Below are 11726 nucleotides of genomic sequence, written 5' to 3'. Positions count from 1 at the left end.
GTAGTTTTTCGTTTTTCCTCCATTTTACAGAGAATATGACTATAGTCATTATTTATTGTATTGTCTGTAACTGACCAAATTTTGACCTGCTCCGCGATCCGATTTTTGCATTTTTAAAATCTGGATAAGTTTTTAATCAATCGTAATATTTTGTCAAAATTAATACATATCATTTGGATTTATTGTTAAAATATTTCTACCAAATCTGGATAACATATGACGTCAAATAAAAAAGATATGACAGTTGTCCACGAACTTTTCGAACAACCCTCGTATACTTTTATTCCGTCTTCTTTTAAGGTCCCAGTCATTATGTGGGAAGATTTGCTGGGTTTTTTCTCTATGTTTCAAATACAACATCAAAATCAGATGGTCATCTGTGTTTTCATGAGATTCAGACCGTTAACACTACACCTGTAGAGGACCAGAGGATCAACTGTTCTGTTCATGGCCGTTATGTCATCTACTATAACGAGCGTTCTACGGGTGTAACTTATCCAAATTACTACTCCGAATATGCCTTCAACGAATTATGTGAAGTTGAAGTCTACGGTAAACTCTTAGATTACGTGTATTGCATTCCTTTATTATTTATGTTTTTGCTGTGAAAGATTTTGGGATGCATTAATTTTGCAGTGTCTGTTCTTCTATCTGTCTGTTTGTCTGCAAAATATGTGAAATATTGCCATTAACGTTTGCTTGGGTGGGGCTTTTGCTTTTATATTTTACTTATTTGACTAGATTTTTCATTGGGTACCACGAAATTTGACTTCCTTCGAATTTTAGCCACATTTACAAAACACTTTTGAAATTAGGAATTGAGGGCCGAACTGATTTAATATTTTAATTTATTTGTTGACGTTATGACTCTCTTTAGACCAATCAAAGCTTTTCTTGTTAATCATTCCATTATTAATATCCATTAATCATTTCTTATTCTCATCCATTGCTTATATTCCTTATTTTATTGGTGCTGGAATTGCAAAAAAAAAACGTTAACTATGGGATTCACACCATCTGCACTGAAAACACATCCAACATACTCAGGTTATAACTTATTTAGTCTTTACTCTTATCTTTACTGAAACATAATCTAACATCTTCAGTTCTCTGCAGTATTTGACTAAGATTTTCCTAGCGGTTTTTTTTTTTGACAATTTGCCTACATTTAAATACAATCACTAAACATGGTTGATTTTCCAATCATCAGACGGAGCGCACTGAAACATTTCTTGATTAAAAAATATTCGTTTTTTAAACTTAAATGTTCCAACGGGTTTTTTCAAGGTGGTGAGGCTTCATAATCAAGAAAAAAATGATAAAGAAAAAAAAATTCAAACCATGGGTTTACGAACTTAAATATAACATACACGGGAAAATTTGCCAAAATACAGATTAAATATATTTACTGCTTGTCTTTTTTGGAGTATTGGACTCAACCGTGAGAATACTGCATGTCTTTAAAGTAGAACTTATAAATTATAAAGCACGTAAATCAGAGTATAATTTTTGTAAAATAGGGTGCCCTGTTATTGGTAAATATGGAGAGGATTGTAATCGGACCTGTTCAGTAAATTGTCAAGAACAGCAATGTGAGGTCGATACTGGTTACTGTTTGAAAGGATGTTCACCAGGATATAAAGGTCAACTCTGTACTTATGGTACGTTTTTCTCAGATATAAATGCGAAGTAGCAATTAAATATTCTGCAACTTACCTAAAAATACTTAAAGGGGGAGGAAATAAGCACCTCCTTAAAATTAACCTGGTCTTAGAACCCCTGTCAATCATCTGAAATAAGCCTGGGATTGGATACTTTGATTTGATTGACATTTAGTTTGCTGCTCTTGTGTATATCTTGTGTACCTTGTCTGGAGATCGCACCGACCATCGAATTAACTTTCAGGCTTTTGATGCCTACCGCACATGCCAACGTGATAGAGAAGCAATCAAATCGTTGTTCTCCTCTTTTGATTTATAAGAATATGCCATAAATATAATCAATCTATCAAATAATTAAATAAATGAAAAGAAAAATCATGGCTATTTAATATATATATTATAAATTTTATTTTAAAAGAGAGGATTTCATATCGCAATTACAATCGATAATTTTAGTTTCCGTGTCAAAACATGAGTTAACGTACATTTATTCCTCCATTAATTAACAAAATAAACCGACCTGCTTTTGAAGCTAGTATCATATTATTTTTTTTAAACAAGTATGACAACATTGTTCATGAGTCAAGCGAATTTATATTTATAAGACAAACCTGTACGTGTCGCTTTTCTTCGAGACATGGTGACGAAGTTACGGTATAATAATAAGTTTTAGAAGAAAAATTACTTGGAATCTAACATCTTGCTTAGTATTTAATGTTTGAAATTAATAATGAGTCTCGAAAGAAAAAATAAACGATGCAAATGATTCCATTCCCCTTTCATACAGCTGTCGTGGAATCAACCCCTGTCCGAAGACCTGGCCATTTTTACAGACGATGCGTTATGGAAAAATCAAGTAGAGTTTATCTTAAACAGATATTTATTTAGACAAAAATATTTCTACTTCAACATTTTATTCTCAAAACATCATTTCTAAGTTTCATTGTTATTTACCGAGAGACTGTTGTATGATTCACTTTCTTCTTCGGTTTGCGTAGATGACGTGTATTTGAATTACTTCCCTTTTTCTCGCCAGATTACAACGACAGATTTTGGTGCTAAATGTATTTTCGTTATTAATAACACTTCATTAAAAAACACACTGTATATAAAAAATGTCGAATTATTGAAAATATCAATTATTTTAAAAGAAAGAAATTGGGAAGGATTCTGTCTGCAACAAAAAATGCTTTATTTCGCATTTTAATTCATGAGCTAAACATGAAAAAAACGGCCTCGGTTTACAAAGTCGTAGGAGAACGCATACAGGTAATACACTCAGGTAACATCCTGTGTATATAGGTAGTATTCACAAGCCAGCGTCGTTCCCTCGGGACTTCTCAGCCGCTTCGATTAAGCTCCACCCCACACCAAACTTACCTGAGGAAAACCGTACGGTTGAAAACCTCGGCCTTTAAGATTGATCGTTTATAGGAGGTTTTCCCTAGCATAGGAGATAAAGATAGAAAAAGTGCTTTTATGTGTTAGTGATAGTGTGGGTGTTTGTGCCTCTTTGGCAAGAAGGCGTACTTCAAATCGAATTCTATTTCGAATGCTATTTTTAAAAGTCTTTTCTAAAAATCAAGGCATAAAAATATAAAAAATTGTAATTCCTATGTAATGCGGACCCGCAATAATAAAAAAAACTATATCCTTTATGCCTTCGCTGCTTATTCCTAATTTTGTTTTTATGTCGTATACCAAGTTCAAAAGATAAAAAATGATGGGTCTAGGTATAAATCGTTTGTCAAACAGACATACATGTATCACCGACTCTCAGAATGACGGTAAAATGTTTGGTATTACTTGTTCTAAAGGATACATGGGACGTAAACTAGTATTTTAGTATCACTCTGTTTTTTATTTTGACAAAAATGCTCATTTTTAACCACTTGTATATTCCACAGTCATAGAATGTCTTTTCTACAGAATGTGACGGAGGAATGTACGGTATTAACTGTACTCAGTCCTGTGGTCACTGCTTAAACAATGAACAGTGTCATCATATCAACGGTACTTGTTTACAGGGTTGTTCTCCTGGATACAAGGAACCCCTCTGTAAGACAGGTAATTTCTACATGTAATTAATCTCTTTTTAATTAATTTTTACAAGGGATATCAATATTTCATCACTTGTATATACCATAATGATATACATTACATATTATAAAGTTTTGCAAAAGTTATAGAAGAAAACTATTTGATAAAAGAATGGAAACATTAACATATTAACGAAAACAGCGAAAATGATATGGCACCTGATCCTACCTCTGATGTTTTTGAGGTCCGTGTTTGCTTTTCTCCTGTTTTGAATTGTTTTATGGACTTTTGATCTTGAATACTGTACGTTATCTCTGTATGTTATATGATAATGGTTAATTAAAACTTTAAAAATATCTAGAATGTGATGGTGGGATGTATGGTCTAAACTGCAGTCAAGTGTGTGGTCACTGTCTTAATTATGAACAATGCCATCATATCAACGGTACTTGTTTACAGGGATGTTCTAAAGGATACAAAGGATCTCTCTGCAATTCTAGTATAGTATTACCATTATTGCTTTTTCCTCAAACACAGTAAATATATATTTGGCATATTCACATATTTACTTCTAAATGTAGAATTGTTATTTTCAAATTAAAACACTAATTTTAAAGAAAATTTCTTAATTAAAAATAGCGTGTGATGGAGGTATGTATGGAAACAACTGTAATCACAGCTGTGGACATTGCATTAACGATATTCAGTGTAACCACGTCAACGGTTTATGTTATGGAGGGTGTTCTGTAGGCTTCAAGGGATTGCTTTGTGACAAAGGTATTGTGTTTTCAATTTTAATGTCAATTATAAGGTGTAATTGAGAATTTTAAAAAAATGTTTATGAACATCAGTTTTTGAAGGAGCCATATAGGTATGCCAGCTTTCTCATGAAATGATATTTTTATTAGTTGAAGGGGTATATTTCTTATCATTTGCATTGTAAATGAGATAACTGTAAAGTATATAAGGTAAAAAAAAAAATAATGTGTATTTTTTTTTTCCATTTTGTAAGGTTTCTGCAATACTCTTTCACGCTGGAATTGAGCGATTGATTTGGCATGTACCGAGTAAAGTTCAAAACCGATTCTGTTGCATGTGTTCATATTTAAGATTTCTTTCAAAACCTTTTTTTTATTTATATGCAGCATGTGACAGTGGAATGTATGGTGTTAATTGTAATCAAGCATGTGGTTATTGCCTAAACAATGAACAGTGCCATAATGTCAACGGTTCTTGCTTACAAGGTTGTTCGAAAGGATACAAGGGATTCCTCTGCAACATCGGTATGTTATTTTTTGTTGGGATGGACATTAAGAATCTGTTTATAGCTTGGTTATTGACATTTAGATCTATAACAATAAGGTGCACACAAAATAAAGATAACAGAAACTTATCTAATTTAGTTAACATATTCTGAATTTTGTTTTTCTTTACGTAATTGTTTATAATCTCTCAAACTAGATGTAGATATTCAAACTTTTATCATTCAATTCACTGCATTTTCAAAAGGTAGTACACTCTAGTTATCTACAATGAAAATGCTTTAAACGATTCGAATACGTTTAAACTATTTTTAATACGGTGTTTGCACTAGAAAAAGTTTTTGGTAGAAAGAAAGAAAAAATGTTTATTCATTGATTAGCGTGTGAGGATGGAAAGTATGGTTATAACTGCAATGAAAGCTGTGGATATTGTATGAACAATACCACGTGTAACCATGTCAACGGTACATGTCCAGGAGGGTGTGCTGTAGGATACGACGGGCCTCTTTGTACAAATGGTATATAATAATCATATTTATTATTTTTTTTATGTTTGTTTGTCTGTAGTTTTATTTTCATCTTTTTGACCGTGAGTTTAATTCACCGGGTGACCATGACAGTTCTTTAATCTTTAATTTTTTTTTCTAGTTTGTGGACGATATCACTGGGGAGCCGATTGTAAAGACACATGTAGTACAGAATGTGTCAGCAAGACCTGTCATCACGAATCAGGACATTGTCTATCATACACACAGGTGATGTAATCAATAAAACATTAGCAAAATAAAAAGATGTTTTGAAGAAAAGTTAATGAAATAATTAGCTTTAAATTTATTTTAGATGCATTTTTCTTACGTTAAGATCAATTTCATTTTATTATAAATTATAAATTCATAATTATATCGCAAACATTCTACATATAAATTGTAGTCTTCTTTTGTCCAATTTTAGCAGGCACAAAGTTGCCACACGTGTAAGAATGACTATACAACTACCATTATAAGTGTGGTTGTCTGTATTTTAATTGTTTTGATGAGCAGTCTCCTGAACTTTATCATCTGGAGGAAAATGCAGCGTACGTAATTGTTTTAATCCTATTTTGCCATTAATGTGTCTTTTTTAATATTCAAAAAAATAGTACATGAAAAGAAATTAATAAAAACTTATTCCATTTCTGTTTTTTAAAGTTAAAAGTAATACTTTTTAACACATATGATATGTTAGAAAAACATAAATCGAAAGACTTAGTGTTTTTACCGAAACCGTTAAATATTGGTATATCATAAGATATCATTTTTAAAATATTCCTTCTGCTATGTATTTCACCTTTGTAACAGAGAAAGGGACGGCTTTAGACCCCCGAAATGACAAAGTCTATTACAACGAATTCCCAGCTGTTGATATAGGAGGTAATATAAATATACAAATGTTAAGGGCATTTTTTTTCTTATGAACTCTGTAATGTGAACAAAGTAAACGGTAAAATTCAATGGTGTTCAATTCGATGTCTACAATATTAGTTGAAGTATCCAATCAATACCCCTGTATTTTGAAATCATCTTATTAAAAGATAAACGCTAATGCTATGTTTAAAAAAAAAATCCATTTCATTCATTCTTGGGTAAATGATTATATAATTGGTCTGCAAATGACCAGGACTGTTGGGAAAATTTTAAGAACTATAAAGTGTATGTAAAGCTATTGTTAACAATTGAGATATCGATCACATTACATGTAAAAAAGAAAGAAAAACTTTATCGGGAAGGTTGCAATTTTTAAGCTTATAACTTTCAGATAAAGAAAGTGGGCGAGATATGTATGTATTGCTTTATTCCCCTTTTTAATATTGAACTTTTTCACTTTACTTAAAACTTTTTCAAGGATTGATATCTTAATTTTTTTTTTAATCTGACAGGAATATTTCGCCTTATGCAGAATTAAGTGAACTTGACAACACAAAAACTTATGAAGAACTTCATCAAAATGCAAAAGCAGACGAAAAAATGTAGATGGTGGCGTTATTGATGTTTACACTTTAGCACATAACTCAGGAGTACTTGTAGCTTTGCTCACATAGACATTTCTTATTGTTTTATGTCTACACATACTTTCGTTTCTTGTTGAGAGAACATGTTTTATATACTCTCCGTTTTGTAATGCTTTTTTCATCTTCACATATCTCAACCATAATCAGAATCCAATCGCAGAACATGTTGTGGCGAAGGTGATATGTATTTTACATTACTTATGTTCATGTGTTCAGGTACAATATTGTGCTCAACATTGATGTTTAACCTTACCGCATGTACCCAAAAATATTAAAATTTGCAAATTTCTTCACATGCATTATGTCTTATCATTTTATATGTTAGAATTAATTGATAATTGGATTTTTTTTTTACACATCTCCACGGAATCCTATCACAACATCTTTTGGGGGAAGGAGGTTATATTAATTGTGATGTCCAAAGGTTTATATGCAAGCCTTATTGCAACCTTTACCTTGTCCAAATTATTAAAATTCTTCATATTGTATTTCGTATCAGCTTACAATGTGCTAGATGAATGTGATAAATACATGTACATTGAGTGTATAATCTTCTTCCATTTTGTATTCATAAAGTATGAGTTAATTTCAAGGTCTAACATCATTTTTCTGATTTTTTATTCAGTCTAGCAAATTAATATATTATTTTAGCAACACATTCAGACCAAATTATTATAACATGCTAAACAATATGTTTTTCCTATTTTTTTTTTCAATTTAAGAATTTGAGATGTGTTGGAATTTCACATATCCACGACTAAAATAAAATAAAATTCCACCATATGGCATGCTAACAGAAAGAGTGTGCAATAATTTTCTTAGCAGTATTTAATTGCTGAGACATCTGTAACAGAAATTTAGTCCAGATACACACAGGGATTAAGTGGATGTTGACATTGGATTCAAACAAATATGATTATTATAATTTAACATGCCCAAAGATTGTCTTCATAATTTCAAGCATTTCTACTACGAACATGCTTAGAAAACTGCTACAGAACTTTAGAAAGGACAAACACACGGATAAACAGAAAGTTGATATGGGAGCTGTACCACAATGAAACCAACCAAATGACATACTTGAGCAAAGACTGATCTTAAATTTTAAGCATATGCGAAAATACAAAAAAACTTTAAGGATAAATAACACAAACTTTTTTTCAGAAATCAGCATTATTTCTCATAGATTTACATTTAAATTGACAACCTGAATAATGTTTACCAAGTAGAGTGGGAGAATTTTATAAGATTTTGTCATAAAGTTAAAAAATTGTGCAAAATTTTGTATGGAATTCTATAGAAGGCAAAATAAAATCTCAAATCTAAGCACCGAGGAAAACCTACGATTTCTTTATATTTTAGGGATTTATTTTTTATGTCATTACAAATCAAAATCAGTCAAAAAATATATATCAACCCGAGCATCCATTTTTTGTTTGTGGTAAGTACCCTTAAGAGTGACAAAAATTGTTTTGAACAGTTTAACGGGAATATAGACAGCCATGCTAGGTATTTTTTTACCGGACTTGTGAACATTCAGTCTTATGGGCCTTATGGTCGGACTCGTAATCCTTCGGATTTTTAGGCAGTTGGATTAATTGACCTTCGGACTAGCGGGTAGATCCAAATTCTTCTACATGTCATGTGAAAAAAGGTTACTCGTAATGACATTTTTTGGACATGACAGCCCCAATTGTGATGACTTTTACTGTTTTGTAGTTACAATAATTCAACTAATTTTAAATATTCATAATCATGATATACATTCTTAAGATAAAAAGCTATTAGTCAGAAGTTTCACGACTTCCCCCTCCAGAATAAGCTTATCGCAATGAACAAGTCATTTCCTACTTAAATTTAGACAGGTGTCCTGGTTTAAACCAGAGATAATATTCGCAATGCATGTACAAGGAACGTTTACCCAATTCTTAAAAATTCATCCGTTTCAAGGTTATACACATGGATGTTTGTGTGTAACTAAATCTTAATTGTTTATCTATGTGAAAAAAAATTTTTTAATGTTGGAAAAGAAGATTTCACACTATTAATTAAGACATTTTGATTATTCAATCAATTACAAAGGAAGATTTACTTTATCTGTAAAACTATATCGTTCGTGTGGATACTGGAAATTTACTTCCGCAATCACAGTCAATATTTGAATTCTATCAAGGTAAGTTGACCACTTTTATCTGTATATGATGTATTTTATGGTGAAAGGACATAAAAACTTTTAAAGGTTTTCTAATGGCTATGTCTTTATTTAAAAAATAGATGTCTAAACATTACACCTTGCTTTTTATTTAGTGAGGACAAATTTATATCTGTGATCGCTCACTACATTTAAGCACGTACCGATCGATTATATTTTAGCAAGCATTTAGTTTGTAAAAAAGAGATGATTTATGGGTATAAAGCAAACAACAAATATCTCATGTTATCGGCGTATTTAAACATGTAGAAAAATAATAAATAAACATTTCCTACATTTCAAATGAGATGAATTTTTTTTCTTTTTTTATTTCAACTTTATTTGAAACTGGGAGTCTTCCTAGGAATTTAAAAATATAATGTATTTTGTTTCTTTTCCCAGGCTTACTATATCAGTAAAATAAATCTTAGATCAAAAGTTACAAATACATGTAAATAACACTTAAAAATCTATTTGTTATTACTACATAATATATCTTACAGAAAAATATGTGCTAAATCGAATCTTTATGCATACTTTAGGTCACCCCTGAACTCAATTATTGGATTGCACAGTAAATATTTTTCTTATCACAGTCACTTAACTTAGCAAAGAGAACCAACTACTAAGAAACCACAGAATGAAATACAGGGACACGAATTGATAACCATATTGATATACTTGCCGAGCTAAGTAAAATTCCCTGAATAAGTTTGAATGCTTCGTGGTAGACAAAAAATCAGCTTATGTAGCATAAACCATTACGTTGAGTATAATTTGAAAAAAAAAATTTTAAAATATTTTTAACATTCACCTAAGTAATAGGCCTAAGAAAAAAGATATCTAAATTCATGACTTAATGTGATTTGGTTAAGTAATCACATAAGTAAAGTAATAAAGAAAAAAATCGAATAAAAGTAAAGTTAACTTTATAAGTTAATTGTAGCCTCTCCACCTCAGATTATGCTGAAACACTAAGACAGCCTGACTTCTTTGGACTAGTCAAAGTATAGCTTCTCTGCATAAATTAGTCCGATCCTCAGGTTTATAAAATTAGGAGTTAAGTAATCAAAAACACTCATAAAGGTATCTCTGAATCCACAAAGTTATATAATTTTATCCACAGTATTTCTTTGAAGTTAAAGAATAAAATTAATCATATTATATAGGGAAAATTGTCAAATCTCTAATATTTCTGCAGAAAAAAACGAAATGGATTATCAGCAATGGATTTTCTAATTGCAAATTGATCAACAAATATATTTTAGGTTAAAAACAATAGGTATCCAGGCGTTCAGAGAAATTTTCATGATTTGTATACTTATTTGGTATTTGTTGTCTTCTATTTCCGTCATGTATTCTATAATACATAGTGTTCAATGCGTTTACTATCATTCCATGACACTAAAAATTACTTGTAATTTCATATCATGCTAATAAACATTGGTATCAAACTAGAGCCGAGCTCGTTGCAAAGCAACGAGTAGGTCTTCCGTCGGAGCTGCGGACAGGGAGAAGAGACCTTGAGTCAAGGTCATGCCACGTTCTAATGTTAAAGCAATCTTTTAAGGGTAGATATCATCACATTATGTTTTACTATATAAAAAATCGATAGTGAAGGAGTTTTTCGACCTTGACCTTGTCAAAATGACCTTGGGTAACACCATGACACATGCTGGTGATGAGAAGATCCCATTTGTGTGCTACTACCGTATTGACACATTCACACATGTTCTTTCAAACAATGCATCCAGCCAGAACATCTCATCTTAAATGACTTTGATTAAAGGCCATGACACACTCGGCATGATTTAAGCTATACCCTTTTTTCGATCGGCCTTGTCAAAGTTAGCATGTTTAAAACCAGATATGAAAGCGCTACCCTTTCTCTCTAAAAAGTTAAGGTCAATTTTTTGTTATTTTTAAATTTTGGAAAAGCCGGTTAAACTTCAAGGTCAAAGTTCATTATCTACTAGTACGTAAAGTCATGTGATTTTTGTGTAATATGAAAGTCCTATCTCTTCTAATTCAAAAGTTATGATTAAGGTTAAAGTTGTGAAAAGTAAGCCAAGCTTCAAGGTCACGTTGTCAAAAGTCAGTGTATTTAGAAAAGTGTTGTCTCAGGTAATACACAGGGGTAAAATAAAATCTTTATCTCTTCTCATTCAAAACGTATGACAATTGTTAATGTTTTTTGAAAAGCAGGTCAAACTTCAAGGTCAAATGGTAAAAAATCACAGAGAATATTGAAAGGCGTTGTAACAGGTAATGCAAGTTTATAAAATGGAAGCTTTCAAAGTTATGGTCAATTTGAAGTAATGTTATTTTTGGGGTAGGTCAAGCTCCAAGATCAAGGTCACAGGGTCAAAAATCACAGTATATTTGAAAATCACATGTCACAAATAATGCACATGTGAAATATGAAAGTCCTATAATTATTTCAACTCATTGAGTAATTATTATCAAGTTTAAAGATCTCGTGACAGATGGACAGACTGGCTGTTCATTACCCTAAAAAATAAATA

At 31.3% G+C, this 11726-nt stretch overlaps 2 protein-coding genes across 2 annotated transcripts; both read left to right on the top strand.

The window, feature by feature from the left end:
- Positions 1-300: 300 nt before the first annotated feature.
- On the top strand, positions 301-4241 carry LOC134266384 (multiple epidermal growth factor-like domains protein 10; the record flags this gene model as incomplete). The annotated part of the gene is made up of 4 exons (XM_062748635.1): positions 301-552; positions 1521-1661; positions 3591-3728; positions 4063-4241. Coding segments are annotated over 4 exons (710 nt in total), but the record flags the coding sequence as incomplete, so codon positions are not given.
- Positions 4242-4352: 111 nt separating this feature from the next.
- Positions 4353-7299, top strand: LOC134266385 (multiple epidermal growth factor-like domains protein 10). The gene is made up of 8 exons (XM_062748636.1): positions 4353-4478; positions 4847-4984; positions 5344-5481; positions 5612-5718; positions 5915-6038; positions 6301-6372; positions 6758-6779; positions 6879-7299. The coding sequence occupies exons 1-8, from the start codon at positions 4355-4357 to the stop codon at positions 6970-6972; spliced, it is 819 nt and encodes a 272-aa protein (XP_062604620.1). The 5' UTR covers positions 4353-4354; the 3' UTR covers positions 6973-7299.
- The last annotated feature ends 4427 nt before the right edge of the window (positions 7300-11726 follow it).

The sequence above is a fragment of the Saccostrea cucullata genome, unplaced genomic scaffold (assembly GCF_032062105.1).
Source record: "Saccostrea cucullata isolate Sc308-1 unplaced genomic scaffold, CSIRO_AGI_Scuc_v1 ctg10224, whole genome shotgun sequence".
Lineage (NCBI taxonomy): Eukaryota > Metazoa > Mollusca > Bivalvia > Ostreida > Ostreidae > Saccostrea > Saccostrea cuccullata.
The sequence above is the reverse complement of the archived record's forward strand: the minus strand, read 5'-3'. Positions and strand labels throughout refer to the sequence as shown.

Bases quoted from the DNA above. Each gene is read 5' to 3' on its own strand.
- LOC134266385 (XM_062748636.1), top strand. From the start codon at position 4,355: ATGTATGGAAACAACTGTAATCACAGCTGTGGACATTGCATTAACGAT. The intron at 5,482-5,611 runs GTATATAATAAT...TTTTTTTTCTAG, and splicing joins CGGGCCTCTTTGTACAAATG to TTTGTGGACGATATCACTGG. The intron at 5,719-5,914 runs GTGATGTAATCA...GTCCAATTTTAG, and splicing joins ATTGTCTATCATACACACAG to CAGGCACAAAGTTGCCACAC.